Here is a 19,940-nt window from a genome sequence, read left to right on the forward strand (position 1 = left end):
TATGTTGTTCAGACATTCTTTTCTTCAGACAGGATTCCCCTGTATTTAGCTGTATTCGCCTATCAATCACAACTAACTTATTTGTTTCTGCTGAAGAAAAGCATTCCCACAGCATGATGCTGCCACCGCCATTTTTCACTATTGGGGAGGTGTTTACAGTTTTCGTTTTTTGACATACATAGCAGTATGCATACAGGATTTATATACAGTATATGATATAGCATCTTGGTCTCATCTGACCAAAGCACATTTTTTGACATGGTTGTTGTGCCCCCTATATGGCTTCTTGAACCCTTCAAATGAGGCTTGTTATGGCTTTCTTTTAGTGGAGAATAGTTGTACTGTCAACAGATTTTTCAGTCTGAGCTATAAATTTCTGCAGCTCCTCTGGAGTTACTATGGGTTTCTTGGCTGGTTTTTTGATTAATTAATTAATGTCTGGTCTGTCACTGTATGTGGGCAGTCATGTCTTTGTAGGTTTGCAGTAGTGCCATACTTTTTCCATTTTGAGATAATGGACTGAACAGCGCAGTATAAGATCTTTAAATTATGGGATATTATTTTATAACCTAACCCAGTGATAACTAAACCAGGCATTGTTTATCTAATTGTGTTTTAGTATCAATGTATAATATTCACTGTGGAGTATTCTTATATCCAATACCTTAAATACATTTCACCATGTTACACAGTTATACTCGACTAACATTCTGTTCAGTTATTGTACCTGAGTACTTTTACAAAATAGTTTTAATAGTAATAATTCTAGTGGAAAATCAATCTAATCTTTTAATCATAAAAACAGCTGGAAATTAAAAAAAACTGAAAGTGCTTCTGAGAAGGGTTTCTGTTTAGATTCTTTTCAAATGTCTCCTGGTCCGGAGTTCCAAAAAATTAACTTTTCTTGATTATTAGCGGTGATGGAGATGGAGATGCAGAGCATCACCAAAGTTGTTTATTTAAAATCTATCTGGTATGTTAAGATAGACTGCCACAACATCCCCTCCACATGATTTTCATATTCATTCAGTGAGCTCCCCATGCCCTATGGACGACTGCATTGTCGTCATGGAAGAGCACCGACCCATCAATCAAAAAGGTTCATTAGGGATCTCTCAGAACAATCTTGCATTGATTTGTCAGAGCCCATGAATAGATGGTAAATGTGTAGTGAATCATGGTGGCAGCTTAAACATTCTGTGTTTTTCCTTTAATTAATTTTATTTAGGGCTGAAACAATTTATTGTATAAATCGTATTACAATTAATTGATTATTGTAATAATTGGCAACTAATTTAGTAATTAAGTAATTGTTAACTAGAGTATGCAGACTCTAAAACATGCCATATGCTGAAAGAACAACCCACTCCACAACAGTACAAAAAACAAAATACATTTTGTATTTAGGATAAAAAGCCATTTTTGTCTCTAAATATGCTCTGGCATAGTTTTACCTGGTTCCTTCCATCCATCCATCCATCCATTCATTTTCTATACTCGCTTATTCTGTACAGGGAAGAAGCTGGTGCCTGTCTCCAGCAGTCTATGGGCAAAAGGCAGGGTACACCCTGGACAGGTCAGGGCAACAGGACCACAGGACAAACAACCATGCACACACCGATTCACACCTAAGGGCAATTGAGAGACACCAGATAACCTAACAGTCATGTTTTTAGACTGTGGGAGGAAGCCGGAGTACCCCAAGAGAACCCACGGATGCATGGGGAGAACATGCAAACTCAATGCAGAAAGAACCCCGGCCAGGAGTCAAACGCAGGACCTCCTTGCTGCAAGGCAACTTGGTTCAAATTCTGTAAAAGATCTCCTATTAAGCATCAATTGCCATCCGATTATTAATCGGTTAAGATATAAAATAGTCAACAGATTAATTGATTAGTAAAATAATCATTAGTTGCAACCGTACTTTGATTATAGGGTGGTTATTAAAAAGTTATTAGTCTTTGAAATATAACCTTACTTTTTCACTACCTGCAAATATGTTTGGATATCAACAGAGATCATTTTTAGAACCATAACGTGCCTATTTTTCTTATTATGTTTTGTTACACAGCAATAAGTCCAGGTAACTCTTCCCTAATGCCCCATCTCCCTCAGTGAGACCTTCAGAAACTGCTGCGGAGGGGGTCAAAGAACAAAGACAAGTCTGAGCTGTTCGCTCTACCAATGATAAGCTACTGGAATTATACGTGTGTAACAAAGATATTATTAGCCTCATGAAGTAAAATAGTCTCCGTTTCACATATATCAATAATCAGTTCTGAAGGGTAATTTATTTTTGTTAGTTATTGAGCTATATTTGCGTACCTTACAGAAAGGAATGACATTTATTTACTATAAAATCATTATTTATTTTGAGAATCACAATATTCACTTCAGTAACTCAAGCATACAAATAGTAACTACTTAAAGAGAAATCCAGAGAGGAACTAAGATTGAACTACTATCAGCTAATTTAAGGTCTAACTGCATCAAGTTCTTTAAATCTCTCTCTGTGCTTCTGAAATTTAAACACAGGTTTTTTTTTCCACACTTACCTAAAGTTTTAGACAGATAACTTAAATCTGAGAAAACAAATGGAGGAAGGAGGAATTAACTTAAGTTGATCCACCTTTGATGTCAGCAACAGACTTACCAGAGATCAAATTGCTCAGAATTGGACAGCTTGCAGCAGTTGCCCCTTCTGACATCACCAGGCAGCAATTATCCCGACAGAACTGAAAATAATTTGTCATGATGCATTAGATAGCTGTTAACACAGAGTAGCTTTAAGCTTTTAGAGAGAGACACTTCAAAAACACTAGATAACATTCTTTTTTTCTCTGGAAGCATTTTGTGCTCAAGATTGCAAACATATACTGTGAAAGTTTTAGGAGAAAAAAAACAAAAGCCTTCAAAGTATAACCCCATATAAAGATATAACTACTCTTACATTAATTATGGAACTATTTAAACATTTACTGAGATAAGATAAGTTACTTTATTGAATTCTTTGTCATATCTAGAGAGGTATCTGTTTTATAACAGCTTCAGGGTCGTAAACATTGAGCAGTTTGAAGATCTCAGGAACATCAAGGGTAGCATAAAAGAATTTCAACTTAGTCTAATGTCATGGTGAAGGCCTTTTGCATAGGTCTTGATCAGAGACAGACATGTGCATAAAGTCATATTTCTAAGTGTTTCATATCACCTCAGCCCCAAACTCCACAGATATAAAAAATATTGGAGGTTTAATGGGATCTGTGGGGGGAAACAGCAACAGATTCCATTAGGTCCACAGACACCACCAGTGGGTCAAGATATAATATTGCTAATGCATCAGGACATGTCAGTATTTTGTTTAAATGCTCACATGCTAGAGAGGATCTAATGTTATGAATGACATCCATCCAGTATATATTTACTCTGAAATAAGCAATAATGATTCCTCAGCAGCCAGAAATCCACCATAATTAACTGATTTTCTGGCCAACACATTATTGGTGTGACAAAGTGACAAAAGAGAAAAAACAACTTCTCATGACTTTGCAGTTTCCAACTAGATTCTTGGATGTCAGTGCAGAGTCACCTCTCTGTCATCTGCCCGGCATGGAAATACTCCCCCGCCCAAAAAAACCCAAAACACCCAAGCCAGTGGTGCTCCACATCGACTGATCTGAAGTTCCCAGCAACAAGCAGCAGGAGCCCATGTGATTACTACTCACCTCCTCTCATATGATTGTTAAAGAAACATTTTACAGATAAAGCTTTCTACATGGTTCCAGGGTCACTGAACCCTGCTGTTGCATGTTAATCATGCTTTATGAGATTTTTTTTTTAATTGTCAATAAGCAGTTTTGGGCATGATTTTGTTCAGCTGTGCCCAAACTGACAATGCTAACACATCGCCCACCACTCCACGAATTAGTCAGGTTTTTAGAGATTCAAAAGAGAAACTGAAATACCCGTACTGTGCTTAACAACAAAGGCTTAAAACAAACCTTTGTTCACAAAATATTTGATCTAATCCAAAATTAGCTATATCAGGGATTAGTATCAAGGATTTCTCATGTTAATGGTACTTTAGGTCACCAAAAAACACTGTTCGGATGTACTTTCTTGTTATACCGCCTGATGTTTTGTTTGGTCAAATAAAATCAATGCAAGCTGTAATGTACACATATCACTATAACCAGATGTCATATTGTTGCACTTTTTCAAAAAACTGATAAGATTCTTGAATACAGAAAAATATATAATTTGTTTTAAAACCGCAGAGCTCTTCCAAACACCAGATGCTTTTACATCCACTGAACAGCTGAGCAACAACTGACACAAAACATGTGGTGAAATGCTTGAAACCAGCATTGCAGTGGTGATCTTCAAAGTCATATCCATACTTATCCCACGAAGACGCCATAGGCACATGTGTGTACAGCGAGAAAAAAAAGGTTATGTGTCTTTTCAAACTGTGTATGTCGACATCAAGTTTCGGCTGGATATGGAAATATAAAACAGACAAAACCTGGACAACTTCACTGGGATTTTAAAAAAAATCCTGGAACATTAAGAGTCAGCTTTGTTAACAGTGACTTACAAAAGTATAAATATTACTTAGACTTTCCAAAGCTTATGTTCCACATTACAACAAGATGCATTTTATTAGGATTTGATGTGATAGACCAACATGGAATGAGGTTCCTTTGTGAGGTGGAGGGAAAAGATGCATCCAGTACAATTGTTAGTGGTGCAGTCCTTAAAGCTGCCGTTTATGGAGTGCCAAGAAGAAAGATATTGTTTGATGACAGTCTTAAGAAGAGCAATTTGCCACAAGCCATGTAAGGGACACAGCAAAATGCAAGAAGATGCTCTAATCAGATTACCCTTTTGTTCTACATGCGACCCCCTGAGGGCAATATCCCCACATCAAAACTGGTTACTGGTAGCATCAGGTTGCTGGGATGCTTTTCTTCAGCAGGGACAGAGAAGCTTTCCATAGCTGATGGAAAGATGGATGCAGCTAAATATAGTGAAGTTTAGGAGGAAGTCCTGTTACATGCTGCAGAAGACTTGTGACTTAGACATTCAGCTTCCAGTAGGACAGTAACCCCTTATCATACAGCCAGAGCTAGAACAGATTGGTTTGGATTAAGGCGAAACCTTAAATCAAATTGAGAATTTTGTCAAGGCGTGGAAATTACTTTTCACAGATATTCTTCCTCCAATTGGAGCATGACCTATTCTGCAAAAATGAAAGGGGGAAAAAAAGCATTCTTTAGAGATGCAAAGCTGATAGAGGAATGTCCTAAAAGACTTGCAGTTGTAATTGCTGCAAAAGGTCAGTATTGATTCAAGGGGGGCTGAATACAAATGCACACTACTTTTTTTTAGTCTGTGAAAAAAGAACATTTAAAACCATATGTCATTTTCCTTTTACTTTCAACACCTTGCACTTCTTTGTGGCAGTCTTTCACATAAAATCCCAATGAAGTGCTCTGGAGTTTGTGGTTGTAATGTTACAAAATTTTGAAAAGTTTAAAGACAGATTGCATTTGCAAGGCACTGTACAGCATTCCATAATTGTTCTGCTGTTTTTAGTTCTGTAATACAGTTTCCTATCAATGCATTTGTTACTTTGTCTCCTGAACAACAAGGACTTCACTCTTCTATTAGAATCGGCATTTTTTTCTTGTGAAAATATTCTCACCTCACCAAAGTGTGTAGATTATCAATCAATGGGCTTTTGGAAACAGATTCTGATGCAACATATGTCCTATTTTCTCAAGGGAGAAAACACACAAACAGAGAGTGACTCTTAAAACCGCAAGCCATGCAGATATAATAAGTGTTTGCTTTATGTCTCCACCTGTCTCTCTTTTTTTGCATTCGTAATGCAAAATATGTCTAACATTTTCTATGGTAAAATGTACTTGGATTTACAAATGTCAGCATGACATATGAGTGTCTTCCTTAACCTAAAAGATTGTAATTGCAAACATGTCAGCTTTATGCCTTATTCCTCAAGGAAGTTTAATGGGTAGCCGAATAAGGGGCCCCTATAACCTGGAGGTGCCAGACCAAAACCCTAATCCAGACCAGAAATTCACAGGTTTTATTGAGTATGTTGCTTCAGTGAAACTTCAAAATTGGAATCTTATGTAAAAACAAAATGCTTGCTCCAGCTCCAGCAACCTATAAACCATATTCAATAATCTGGGCCAGTATTCACAATGATTCTCATGGTGCCTCGCAGAGAGTTCCTGTCTTAAAATTCTTAAAGTTCCTGCCTAAAACTTTCTGGAGTCTCAGCTTGAGGGTGATGCAGCTATCTGCTGCAAGCAACTATGAGAGATGAGCTAACACAAATTCCTATCTTAGTGAGGAGGTGTGGTTGCCCCTTTGCTAGGTGTGACGCTGTCTTCTAAGAGCTGGGATTGGTTGTTCCAAAAAAAACCCAAAAAAACCCAAATGTGCTCCTAGTAATCAATGGAGAGAAAAAATAGAATTTAGACTGGAACAACAAATGTCTAAATCATGATGATAAACTTGGCTAACTTAAATAATTGTCACACAGCATCAAATATTTGAACTTACTTTATTTACATGCACATAACTTTTTGATTAGCGTATTATTATGATTGCTAGTCATGCTGTTCATTTCACTACTTCATTTATTTGATATTAATGTGGACATTCAGTTGTCAGCATTTTACTGTGATTACCTTCTTGTATAAAGAGATTTGATTTGGTAAAATGACCAAAACAAAACTGAGAAAAATAGATGGAGAAAACCAAACTGGACAGAGAAGCAGAGTCTGCTGGGATCACGTTGAGAATAAACAGGCATTCCTGAGCAAATCAGTTTGTTGTTACCTCTGCTTTCAGGCACCAGCCTGGAATGTGAGCAGCCCTGGTACCTACTGCAATCAGAAGCTAGAGGGAGATTGCACCACATCAGAGAACTTCGTTTAGATTTGTATTTATGTATATATATATACATATATATATATATATATATATATATATATATATATATATATATTTTTTTTTTTTTTTTTGTTTGTGAGTTTTTCCTATTTTTGCCTAATTCTTACTTTTAAAAGCATTTTACAGTCTGTAAATATTTAAATAATTCTGTATTATATTGTTTGTAATTTTTTTTGCTTTTTATTCATGGTACACCTTTACCCTGTCCTGCTGCTGAAAAAAAATTCATTTTGCGCTACGGCGATGATGACGTTGATCTTATCTCTATATTAATAATGGTATGATTGTTATTGAAATTTATGTGCTCATTTACTCAAGTGTTTAGGGGTGGATCCCTGCATGATCGAGTCAGTAGCGTTTTAATAATTCAATGTTGTTCATTGTACGGAGAATATCTCTCCTTTCTCTCTGTCTTTCTGCCATCTTGCCTGCTTAAGACACTCTTAGGCTCACTAAAAGTCCTCCTCAGTACAGAACATTTGTTCACTTTAGGAGCTCTCATAAGGCCTAAGTTGCTTTGTGAGTAACTTACATCTTACTGAAGTAAAATTCTAAGAAAAATCTCAGAATTCTAAGATTTTTTTCTTAGAATGACATAACTAGAAGGTACCTTTAGCCTTAGGATTCTTTGTGAATACGGACCCAGGTGATTGAATGTTATATCATGCTTTGTTTTTGGAACAGCAACATTTAGTTTCTATTATTTTGAAATACTGCCCTCGCTTAATTGTTGACCTTGATCAAGAGATTCTTGTGTTATTTGAACGTTTAATTTAGGCTCCTTCAAATAATGTTTTGACAATTAAGCTATTTCCAGTTTTTTGCTAGCTTACCCATATTTACTACCCATTTGTCAGATGTTGTCACAATCATATTGAAATAAATAAATAAATGTTGCCACATATCAGACTTTGCTGCTCTTTTGCAAAACAATATCAGAGATGTGTGGACAGGGATGAAGACGATCACAGGCTTCAAGCAGAAAGAAGATCAGACCGATGGAGGTCTGGACACAGCCAATGAACTGAACACATTCTTCAACAGGTTCAGTTCAGAAACAAGCTTCGCATCCTCCTCTCCTGCTCACAGCCAAACAGATATTCCATCTTCCTTTGACCCACAGCTGTCCAGTAACACCTCACATTTTTTATCTTCCACCTCAGCCCTAGACCCTTCTGCTTCTACATGTTTGCCTTCAACCATATCAGAAGATGCTGATGCTTCCTTTGATTCCCCCTTCCACCTGTGTGTCTCAAGAAGTCAAGTGAAGAGACAACTGGAGAAACTGAATAGGAATAAGGCTGCAGGTCCAGATCATGTCAGCCCTAGAGTCCTGAAGGCCTGTGCAGAGCAGCTCTGTGGGATTCTGCAGCACCTCTTCAACCTTAGCCTGGCCCAGAACAAGGTTCCGGTGTTGTGGAAGACCTCCTGTCTTGTTCCGGTACCAAAGAAAACTCACCCATCAGTCCTCAATGACTATAGACCTGTTGCCCTGACATCTCACATCATGAAGGTCCTAGAGAGACTCCTGTTGGCCCACCTGAGTAAGCAAACAGTAAACCATCAGGACCCCCTTCAGTTTGCTTATCGCTGTGGAGTTGTAGTTGAAGATGCCATCATACACCTGCTTCAACAAACCCACTGTCATCTGGACAAAGCCAGTGGCACTGTGAGGATCATGTTATTTGATTTCTCCAGTGCATTTAATACCATCCAACTTGATTTTCTTTGTCAGAAACTCCAGAAGACTCAGGTGGAGGCCTCAACAATCTCCTGGATCAAAGACTACCTGACAAACAGACCACAGTTTGTGAGACTGAAGGGTTGTATGTCTAACCAGGTAGTCAGCAGCACAGGAGCACCACAGGGGACTGTACTCTCACCATTCCTTTTCACTCTGTACACCTCAGACTTCCAGTACAAGACAGACTCTTGTCATCTGCAGAAATACTCGGATGATTCTGCAGTCGTGGGTGGATCAGAGATGGACAAGAAGCTGAGTACAGGAAGGTGGTGGACCGCTTTGTGGCATGGTGTGGAAACAATCATCTCATTTTGAACGTGACTAAAACAAAGGAGATAATTGTAGATTTTAAGAGAAACAGGAATAAGTCAAAAACTATTTCTATCATGGGAGAAGAAGTGGAGGTGGTGGAGGAGTACAAATACCTCGGTGTTCACCTGGACAACAGACTAGAGTGGAGATGCAACTGTGAAGCCATCTACAAGAAGGGACAGAGCAGACTGTATTTATTGAGGAAGCTTAGGTCCTTTGGTGTTTGCAGCAAGATGCTGCATATCTTCTATAAGTCTGTTGTGGAAAGTGTGATCTCTTCTACCATCATCTGCTGGGGAAGCAGCATCAGAGCCAGGGACTTAAAAAAACTCAACAAGCTGATAAAGAAGGCTGGCTCTGTTCTGGGGACTCCTCTGGAACCTCTGGAGATCATTGTGGAAAGAAGGATTCTTCATAAAATGAAGAACATTATGGAGAACCCTGAGCATCCTCTTCCTGAGACTGTCCTACAACAACAGAGTGTCTTCAGTCAGAGGCTTCTTCAGATCTGCTGTAAGACGGAGCGCTACAGGAGATCCTTCCTGCCCACATCCATCAGCATCTACAACGGCTCTTTGAGGAAACCTTCATAATATGAGCTATAACAACATTTAATTTCCCTTTGGGATTAATAAAGTATTTTTGAATTGAATTGAATTGAATTATATCCACAGTCATAAAACAAGAGGCATGGAAGACTGTTTGGCATTTGGGGCCAAACAGTCTTCATACATACGTGCTATCTTATATCTATGTTTTGGCCTACACAGTCATTGTGAAGACTTCACAGATGTCCAGCAGATAGGCTTTGACACCCTCTTCAAGGACTGTAAGTCAAAGTAGTAGTGAACAGTAAATGGTCACAAAACATCATTGCCAAAAAAGCTGGCTGTTTACAAAGTGTTGTGTTCATCATATTAATGGAAAGTTGAGGGGAAGAAAAAACGGTGTGGTAGAAAAGGGCTCTACAAGCAACAGGGACAACCGCAGCCTTGAGGGTATTCAAGATGATTTTGCTGATTTTAAAGAGTCTTAATGGTATGGCATCATCATATTTCTCTAAACTGTTGTACACTTTTATTCTATCCTGATCTTTAAGATCCACACACTCCCAGATCGCAGCGTATTAGTGAAGGTGGCTGCGCTTTCTTAGTGGCACAACCTGACTATGCACATTAGACCTACACAAACTGTTGATCGTTTTGAGTCTTTTAATTTATACTATCTGGTTTTTAGTTTCAGTTCAGCTGAATTTCTTAACTTCTATTGTGCTAACTGCCATACTTATTTTATTATTAATTTTAAAATTCTTTTTTTTTTGTCTTAATATTGGTAATAATTAAGTTTCCCAATAAATACAAATTTGGATTGGCAGTAATAAAACATTATCATTGAAGTTAATACAAACAAACTCTTGAGAAATATAACATAATAACACACACATTCACATTTTGAACTGAATTTCTTAAGTTATCTGTAGAACTCACTTCAGTGGCACTTCTTTAAAAAAGCTTGAGAATCACTGCAGTACCTTCGGCCAGAGAATGCAATATAAGGTCTGGTCCAACAGGGGTCGCTGTGATTTTCATTCAGTCTCTTTGCCATAGCGGTGCCGAAACGTCGCACTCTCTAATTGGCTGGCGCAGACTGGGGTTAAACAACATTGCGCATGCTCCAACTCCTTTTAACTGTTAGCGACAGAAATCTGTCAGCTCAGCGGGACGAAGGATTCTCTAATACCCTCAAAAATTCCCGAGCACCGGCTTTTTTTGGTCAGCGTAGAGGAGTTAACTCTTACGTAAGGTGTGTTTAGATTCAGCTCACAACTTTTGAACGCGTGTTGATAGAAAGAAGGAGCAGAATGGCGAGCAGTTCGAAACGGAAAGAGGAAAGTCACCTGCTGAATGGTTCTGTGAAACAATCCACATGGAGCAAAGCCTTCTGCAGTAATGCTGTCTGGGAAGAGAAAGTGAGTCATTTAACCACATTTTAGGTCAATTTTTGTACCAATTCGCTTTCTATTTGCTACAATGAATTCGGACCCCCCATACTTTCCTTTCCGGTGCTTATATAGACAGCTAGCCGAAGCTAACCCCCAAGCTAAGGATTAGTCTGCTTAGTTTAGCTGACTGTCATAATGAAAGATATACCTGCCCTTGTCTTGGTGATTAGCTTGTTTAAACAGCACCGACTATTTAAACATTATTTCTAGAAAAGGAATTACTTTTTTATTTAAAGTTTCCAAAACCCACATGTTTTGCTTTTTCAACGAGTTACACTTTGTTGCCATGTGCTGAGTTTATTTAAAGACTGGGAACTAGAAAAGCGGTTTTAATGCGTGGAGGGGAGGGGAGGTGTTAATATGCTGGGGAAACTAGAAACTAAATGTTTAACAAAATTGATTAAAACAGTTGTTGCTTTTATCTGAAAGAGGAGTAAAAGGATGTTTAAATAATACCAAAGTCATTTGAACGTCCTTTTTGTAGGTTTATATTTAGACGGCTGCAGCATGTTAAAAGCTGAAAATTCTGGGGTATTAGATATTGCCAGAAACCCTTAGGTTAACAGTCAGTTATCAGTCATTTTCTACCCCTTATTCCATAGTGGGTCGCGGGGGAGCTGGTGCCTATCTCCAGCAATCTATGGGCGAGAGGCAGGATACACCCTGGACAGGTCGCCAGTCCATCACAGGGCAGGTTAACAATTTTTGATAAATGTTCTGACATTTTAGTGGTCCAAATAAATGCAAGTTATTGTCATTTATTGCTCTTCCTATTCAGCTCAAAGGTCGCGTTTGTTACAACAGAATATTATATTTTTACCTAATAAACCAGCAACAGAAAATATCCATTCTACATTTAAGATTATCTCCAATAATCCAATTAGTTCACATTTTTTGGTCATCTGGGCTTTGAGTGTCTGTGTTCATATCAGTTGGTTTTATGTATGTATTGAAAAGATTACCTAGTCTTTTTTTGCTGATTTAAAAAAATGTGCTCTTCTTAGTAAATCTGTTTTGTCCTGTTTATGTCATTAACAAAAGTAGGAAAAATAACCATACCCTTATGGTTATAACTGGATTTGTTTTCTTACTGCAACACTCAAAAGAAACCAACAATGTTTTTTAAAGGGGATGATGCAGCCAGTAGTATAATCATCGATTGGAGTGAAGACAGCAACTGCTATAAATTATTTCTGCTGACAGTAGCTGATCAACTTCCTCTTATTGTATTTACTATAATATAGTAAGTAGGTGCTTACATCCCAAAACAAAAAAAAAACTTAATTAGGAATTAAATTTAGTTTTATTTATGTAGCACCAAATTACAACAGAGGTCATCTAAAGGCACTTTCCAAACTGTTCCAATTGATATGCAATTACATAGAATCCATTTCAAATCTATAATTTTTTCTGTACATTAGTGTATTTAAGTAGTCACATTCAGATCCTTTTGAATGCATTGCAATTCAATCCCGATTATTATACGGTAGAATCAAAACCAGTTGATCACATAATGCCCACTGGTAAACGGTTGTCTATCAAAGAAGTTTTACTTGACTCCTGTGAGATGGCTACAGCGGCATCCTGTACTCCCGAGATATTTTGTGATCTACTGATCCAATTTTATATTTTTATTGTCCCTCATATCTATCAGTCATTCAAGTTTAAGTATTTGTATCTGCAGGGTGGCAGTAAGATTTTATTTTATTTGATTTTACTGCAGAAACTTGGACATTACACACCACAAGAGCAGTAAGTGCTACGTATACCCTTGATGCCTCAGTAGCTCTAGAGGACTGGAGAAAGAAAATGTCTTTGAATTGTTCTTGAATTTTTTTTGTCATTATTACAGTCAACAAAAGACAAACAAAGAAAAGCCTGGGGAAATGAAGATATGTTACCAAGCGGTTGAATTTTAATTTTCTATTTCAGTTGTTGGTACTGAATATAAATCTAGCTCTGCCACCTTGAGAAATACACAAATTGCCTGCATGTGAAGTGTCTGAACTGTTCCAATTTTCTGTTAAAAGTACTTCCACCCTGTGGAAATGTTAACTCATTCATCACAGATTAAATGGCAGCTGCATTACAGCAATGCTAATTTAAAACCATACATTGTAGGCCAATTACAGAGACTGGGAGGCCAGCAGACTTGAATGAGCTTTGGTGTGGTTATTATGCTTCTTCACCGCACAGTTATACTTCCTACTGACAAACATAATGACAAAATTAGTGTTAATAGCTGTGGCTTTATTGTAATTTTAAGTGTTTATATCAGACCTGTAATAATAATAATTGCCATGTTCTTTTTCACAGGATGAGTTTTTGGATGTGATTTACTGGCTCCGACAAATTATTGCAGTTATCCTTGGTTTGGTATGGGGTGTTGCACCGTTGAAAGGATTTCTAGGAATAGCCATGTAGGTATTCTGTTTTGTCTGTTAGAATCTAATATTTTCCTGTCTTAATATTAGATTGTACTGACTAAAACACATGAAAAGTTCTCATCTTCTCTTGTTTCCCTTTTTTAGTTTCTGCGTCATCAATGCGGGTCTCCTGTATGTATACTTCAGCAGCTTTCAGCAGATTGATGAAGAAGAGTACGGAGGCACGTGGGAACTCACTAAAGAAGGCTTCATGACATCTTTTGCCCTTTTCCTGGTAAGGTTTACTAGTATTAAAAAAAAAAGAAATGAAGATTTTTCTATTTTTGTATTGCAGATTAAGTCAGGCTTACAGTGGAAATAAAGGTACAAATTGTAGGTGTTTTTGATAGTTGCAACTTGAAAATCTGCATTGATGTGAAACTCATTGGTTTACGTTGTATCAAAGAAAAATGTTTGGTTGAGGAAAGATAAGTTTTTTGTTTTTAAATCAAACAGGATCAATTGCACACTGTGCAGTTCAACATATCCTAAATAGTTACAGTTATAGGCAGATGACATTTGAAAATTCCTTTTTAAACTGAGGTAAACGCAGGTCTGTGTATTACTTAAACTTGCATTCAATTTGGATGATTTATAAACAAACAGCGGGAAGGTGAAAGTTGATAAATCTGTCTTGTTTCTGTGTTGGGTAACGTTTTGTGTCATATTTTTATTGTTCCACTTTGAAATGCACACCCTGAGTTGGGGTTTGCAGTAAATTCAAGATGTATTTTAATTTCAGTTTGGATTAAATCGATCACAAAAGCAATGTAATTCCTAAACAATACTGAACTGATTCTGCTCTGAGGTATTTTATTTTGTTTAAGTGCAGTAAATAAATATTTCCAGTCTTGGAAAAAGTGTTTTAAATAATTGAAGCTGGATGCTACTCTCTGGATTTTAGTTGGTTCTACTTTAGCACCAGCTGTTTAATGCTAGGTCCCAATGCTGGCCCTGGTTCTGCACAGGAACTGTTTAGGGGGAAAAAACTGCAATCACACTGTTTAACAAGTATCTTTCCTTTTTCCTAAACCTCGATTCCTTCAAACGCCCTTGTTTCTTGTTCTAGGATAGTAGAACTTTAAGTCAGAGGTTTATCTATTGCATTGCATTTTTTTTTTTTTTCCATTTTCATCCAAATGGCAAACATGATCACTACAAGGATTAATTTTGTTTTTCTTTCCCAGGTGGTGTGGATAATCTTTTACACAGCTCTACATTTTGACTGAGAGAAATACACGAGGAAATAAATATGAACATTTTTGTTGCAGTAAGTTGACAAGACAGAAGAACTTCATGATTTGGGGGTGTCGGCGCTCTACATTAAGACGTCTCTGTGTGCATGGCATTATGGGAATGCTAGCTCGCTAAACAAGATCAAGCAAGAACACAGTGATGAACATGTTCAGATGCTGTACATCTTTCATTTGAGGCTTCTGTTTTTTAAGGACATCTTTCATTATACTTCCCAAATTTTTGTTTATTTCTTCATGTGATCATTAAAACACTAAAGTTGCAGAAAGTAAAACGTTTTAAGCAGGTTGCCCTCTGTTTTTTAGTAAAATACGTTAACGTGAAACAGCTAGATCAACCTGCACTACTTACAAAGAGTTAGGGCTATTTGGCTTTTGGGTGAAATTTATGGAAAACGTAAAGTTCACCCTACAGTGATATTACATCATGAAAATAGGACATTTAAGTAGAAACACGCACTGCTTATTTACTCATCTCAAACAATGTATTGAAACAAAAGCCAACAACAGTAGTGTGTACCACAAAAAAAATATATAAATGTCTCAATGATGTGTTGTGCCCTTGAGCATCAGTTACAGCTTGACAACAACATCTCATGCTGTTCACAAGAGTTACAAGCGTTTATACGTTTTCTTCTATGAGATTTAGGTCTGGAGAAAGTGAAGGGCACTTCATCCAAAGTACCCCAGTCTCCAGCAGCCGTTCCCTAATGATCCAACCTCAATGAGCTGGAGCTTTGTTGACCATGAAGATGAAATTAGGCCTGTGTTGTTCATGCAGGGCCACAATTACTGGAATAATGTTCTCCAGGTAGTATGGGCATGTCACTGTACCATTCACAAAGTGTAGGTAGGGCACCTCTGTATTGACTAGACACACCTGCCTTTCTGTAACTCTTCCAGTCTCAGAGTATCTATTTGAACCTGCTGTGACGCTCTAAGCTCAGTGGCTACTTCCGTCTGAGAACATCCTGCTTGAAGCATCACAATGCTGATGTACTATCGATCAGGTGTTAGGGGGCGTCTCGTGATGTCAAAATGTGAACAGCGTGACTGTTTAAATACCAATTCTGATTGAACTAGAAAATTTATTGGTCCATTCATGGATCCAAAACCTGTTGTAAATTTTGCTTTTAAGCTTCTTGTTAGAGGACAGCATGTTGTGCAAAATATTAAAACTTTGAAGAGTTGGACATATGCATTCAGAAGTTTAGAGGAGGTCACATTAAGTTCACCTGTAAAGGTTATAGTGCATTTTAGGTTCATCCTGAAATATCACCCAAAAGCTGAATATTCCTATGTTTTTGTGAGCAGAGTACTTTCTTCAAGTTCATATGACTGATGTGAATCCAGACTTTATACTGCAAAGACGACAAGCAATGACTACCAATCTGTTTATTGGTTATATCCGGCTCAGTAAAGTTTCAAGCAAAGGGGAATAAATACAAAGTGTCATTTTGGCATAAGGGTTCAGTCTGTCAATTTTTTATTTTTTTTAGATGAAAATGCCACCCTACATTTAATCCCAGCTCTGTAATTTAACAACTAAATTATGTTTGAGAAATGGGAGTCATGGTTACCAGTTAGTCTCTGCAGCTTTAAGGTTAATGTTGTGTCTTAAGAACTAAAATTGTAATTTATTTAGATTTTGTTTTTTCCATTTGCTTATCAAATGTTTAACAGACACAAACATTGTGTCTAAAAGCAGCTGATAAATAACTTCTAACTTTAAAACAGATGCTGTCTGTAAGAGACACACATTTGTTCATTTGGTTTTTAAGCTGAAGCTGATCTGTGTTCTCCCATGACTTGGTTTTAGCATTTGTCTGCCATTAATAATACACTTGAAATAAAAAATACATATATTTTTGTCTTCACTGATAGCTTTTAGATCAATCATGTTTGTTTGGAAATTAATTTAAAGTGTGTATAATTGTTTTCAAATCCCACCTTGTATTACACAGATTTGTGTATTTGTTATATCTCTTGATGTAACATATTTCTCAGTATTTTATAGTGAAGAACTTTTGAGAGCAGTTCTTGCAAAGATGTTATGATACTGTTATTCAATATGCAGCTGGTGTTTGAGAGGATTGTATTTTCTGATCAAATCTTTTGGGAATCATTAAACACGGGCTTCATTTGGCCTTCATTTTCAAACACGAGTATTTTCATTGCAAACCTTTTGTCTTGCTTTACTTTTCATGTGTTCATTCTGGTCTTTGCACAATACTTTTAAAACTGAAATTCTGTAATTATAGGAAAGGAAGTTTATTTTTGATTTAAAACCACCAATTTTATTTTTTTAAAGGATTGGAAACTGGTAGATATTCTGGTTCCAGGACCCAATATTCCAATTTGATTGTAGTCGTTTTCATCGTCAATACTTTAAAATACATTGTTTTTTTCAGTTTTAGTGTTTTAAAGAATATAAAAGTATATAAAACTGATAAAGATAAATCAGTGTCTTTGGAAGAGTTGTTTTAAAATAAAAATCAAGGGATTTTTTTTATTTTTAAACTAAGTGAACTAAGGTGTTAGAATCATTGTTGACAATTAAATTGCCCCCAAAACATAAATAAGTGCACATTTTTCACTTATTTTGCATCATAACTGTTAGAGTGGCCTTTAACTTGAAACTTGAGAGATGAGGTGCAGACCAACAAGGTGTTTATACACCAACATTGAACAGGTACACTAACAGACAGGCCTTTTCCTGTCACATGAGTCCTTAGCAGCAGCTTACTATGCTCCTATCAGGCAGCCTTTTATAGCCTACTACACCCTCCAGTTAACAGATGTACTATTAAACAGCGTAAACAGAACATCTATACACCAACAAACCTCTATAAAATGGCTCAAACCTCTAAATACTTTAACAAATATTATCTAACACTGGAAAATATCTAAAAACACATTTCAATTTCCAGACATAAATCTATAATACTAAATCCCCCCTCCCCTCTTAATCCATTAATGGTCTCTTCTGGAACCTTTAAACAGTGCTCAAGCGAGAATCTTTTAGCCTGAACACCCTGCAGAGGAAAAGACGGAAGTAAGTCACCTGCACAACAAATACAATAAACTTAAAAAATGTCAACTTTTTGCAACTCATTGCAAAGATAAGTCGAAGCAGTACTTGTTATACATTTGTTTGTTTACAGGACAGGCATTTGTCGGTGCCAGCTGAGAAGAAACTGCCACAGCACTATCACAACTATTAAATGTTTTGTAATGAGGATCTTCATTACAATAACAGCAAGAATAAAATAAAAAGCGTTGTTTTAGTACATCGGAAAAAAATCCTATGGGTAAAAATGTACATTTTACAACAGCCCTGGCTTGCATTGTGGTCTAACAGGTTTTTATTTAAACCACAAAATGTGACTTTCAAGTTTCTTCCTCGGATATAAATATTTCAGTATTGCTTTTATGATGTTTGTCTAACCAACACAAAGATTGCAGTTAACCACTGTTATCTGCAAATATAGGGGTTTAATAGATGGGCACATTTAGAATGGGACCAGTAAAATGTAAGATGTTTAGCTATTGGTCTGTATTTGAAATTTGCATATCTCCGGTTTCAGTAAAAGAAAATAAAGCTGCCAAAATGGCCCAGCCAATCAACGGACCCGAATCTTATAGAAATACTAAAAGAACTAAAGCTAAGAGTTCATAGATTGGGCCCACAGATCCTTTGGGGTTTATGAAGAAGAACGGACCAAAATATCACCTGATCAATGCATGCATAGTGTGTCCATATAGGAGGTGTCTTGAAGATGTGTATTAAAGAAATTTCACTAAGTGTGTTCAAGACATGTTCTCTATGTCTTTCTATGTTACTACACACAAATTATATATATATATATATATATATATATACAAATGTTCTTAAAATTTCTTTGGTGTATAGTTAGTAAATTTAACTGAATTTATTGCAGTTTGTCTGAAAGGCCATCATTTGAAGTTATTTTCAAATGCAGTACATGTGGCATAACGTCATAACATGTATTTGAATTACTCTTGTGTCAATTTATCGTTTTTATATATCAATAATAGTAACAGTAGTCCTGATTAGGAAGGTTACAAATGACTACTCTAAATTCTAATACAATAAAATAACATGTCTACCAGTAAAACTATGGTCTAAAAAGTTTTGGGGAAACGAAATTTGAAAGGATGGTTTTGGATTTTTGAAGTGAGGTTCTGGTAAAAGATTAAAAGCAGTTGATACCTTATCTGCATCAGATAGATCTCTTGGTGTGTTGACAGTGTAAAGAACGAGTAAATTTGCCTTCTCTCCAAGGAGAACTGTTTGATTTTATGTTAAGAAGAAATATGTGCAACAACCTTACAATTTCAGACAGGGGGCTCATTCAGCCCTAAAATATTACAATTAATTTTAGTCTGTAGTCCAGCTTTTCTTTACTTTTCTTTGTACTTTTTCATGTTTTTTTTTCTGTCACTGCAAAGTACTTTTTGTCATCATGTAAAGCACTTTGAATTGTCTTGTTGCTCAAATGTTCTATGTAAATGAACTTGCCTTGCCTAAAATATTGTTAATTTAAATTGCAATATTTTTGTTGTTTACATCACCTTTTATATCAGTTACCTTGCTGAAAATTTGCCCATTTGGCTCAGCTGGAATATTTACAGAAATGTTTGCTATTGTGCACTGTCTCTTTGTATTTTAAATAAATAAACAAATAAATTAACTGACAAAAAATGTGTTTGTGCGACTTGTATGTTTTAACCCCAGAATAAAAGCAAAAGATCTTGTGAAGATGCTGTCTGAAACTGGCAAGTGGTATTATCCACTGTGAAATGAGTCCTTTACTGACCTAGGCTAAAAGGCCACCCAGCAAGGGAGTAGCTATTACTCCAAAAGTAAAAGTAAAAAGCTATTTAGAGTTTGCAAATGTAATTAAGAACAAAGGCCATGATTTTTAGAGACATGTTCATGTTTTAACATTGTAAGACTGTCAAGCACGGAGGTGGCCGCATCATGTTGTGTGGCTGTCTTTCCTCTTTTACAAGCAACATCTCAAGATGTCTAATAAAGAATCCACTTTTGGACAACTGGAACTGAAAGCATGATAATCGTTGATGGGAAACGCTATGGGCTTTGCTTTAGGGGGAGGTTGGAGGTATCTGAAGTATTGATTCAGGACAAAGTAAATGGTATTTCATATAGCTAAACATTTTTGTACAGGTTTTAT

At 36.6% G+C, this 19,940-nt stretch overlaps 1 protein-coding gene across 2 annotated transcripts; it reads left to right on the plus strand.

Annotated features, from left to right (window-relative positions):
- The first annotated feature begins 10,689 nt into the window (after window positions 1-10,689).
- Window positions 10,690-16,881, plus strand: rab5if (RAB5 interacting factor). Of its 2 annotated transcripts, none has more exons than XM_047380117.1 (4): window positions 10,690-11,009; window positions 13,359-13,462; window positions 13,574-13,703; window positions 14,740-16,881. In XM_047380117.1, the coding sequence occupies exons 1-4, from the start codon at window positions 10,902-10,904 to the stop codon at window positions 14,740-14,742; spliced, it is 345 nt and encodes a 114-aa protein (XP_047236073.1). In that variant the 5' UTR covers window positions 10,690-10,901; the 3' UTR covers window positions 14,743-16,881. The 2 variants fall into 2 exon arrangements, with proteins under 2 accessions (XP_047236073.1, XP_047236066.1); XM_047380110.1 differs by having other exon boundaries at window positions 10,693-11,009; window positions 14,656-16,881.
- Window positions 16,882-19,940: the final 3,059 nt, after the last annotated feature.

This window comes from Girardinichthys multiradiatus, chromosome 1 (assembly GCF_021462225.1).
Source record: "Girardinichthys multiradiatus isolate DD_20200921_A chromosome 1, DD_fGirMul_XY1, whole genome shotgun sequence".
Lineage (NCBI taxonomy): Eukaryota > Metazoa > Chordata > Actinopteri > Cyprinodontiformes > Goodeidae > Girardinichthys > Girardinichthys multiradiatus.

What these genes read in the sequence shown, in the direction of transcription:
- rab5if (XM_047380110.1), top strand. Translation starts at nt 10,902, where the DNA reads ATGGCGAGCAGTTCGAAACGGAAAGAGGAAAGTCACCTGCTGAATGGT. An exon ending in ATGCTGTCTGGGAAGAGAAA is followed by an intron (nt 11,010 to 13,358) that starts GTGAGTCATTTA and finishes TCTTTTTCACAG; the next exon opens with GATGAGTTTTTGGATGTGAT. An exon ending in CATCTTTTGCCCTTTTCCTG is followed by an intron (nt 13,704 to 14,655) that starts GTAAGGTTTACT and finishes TTTCTTTCCCAG; the next exon opens with GTGGTGTGGATAATCTTTTA.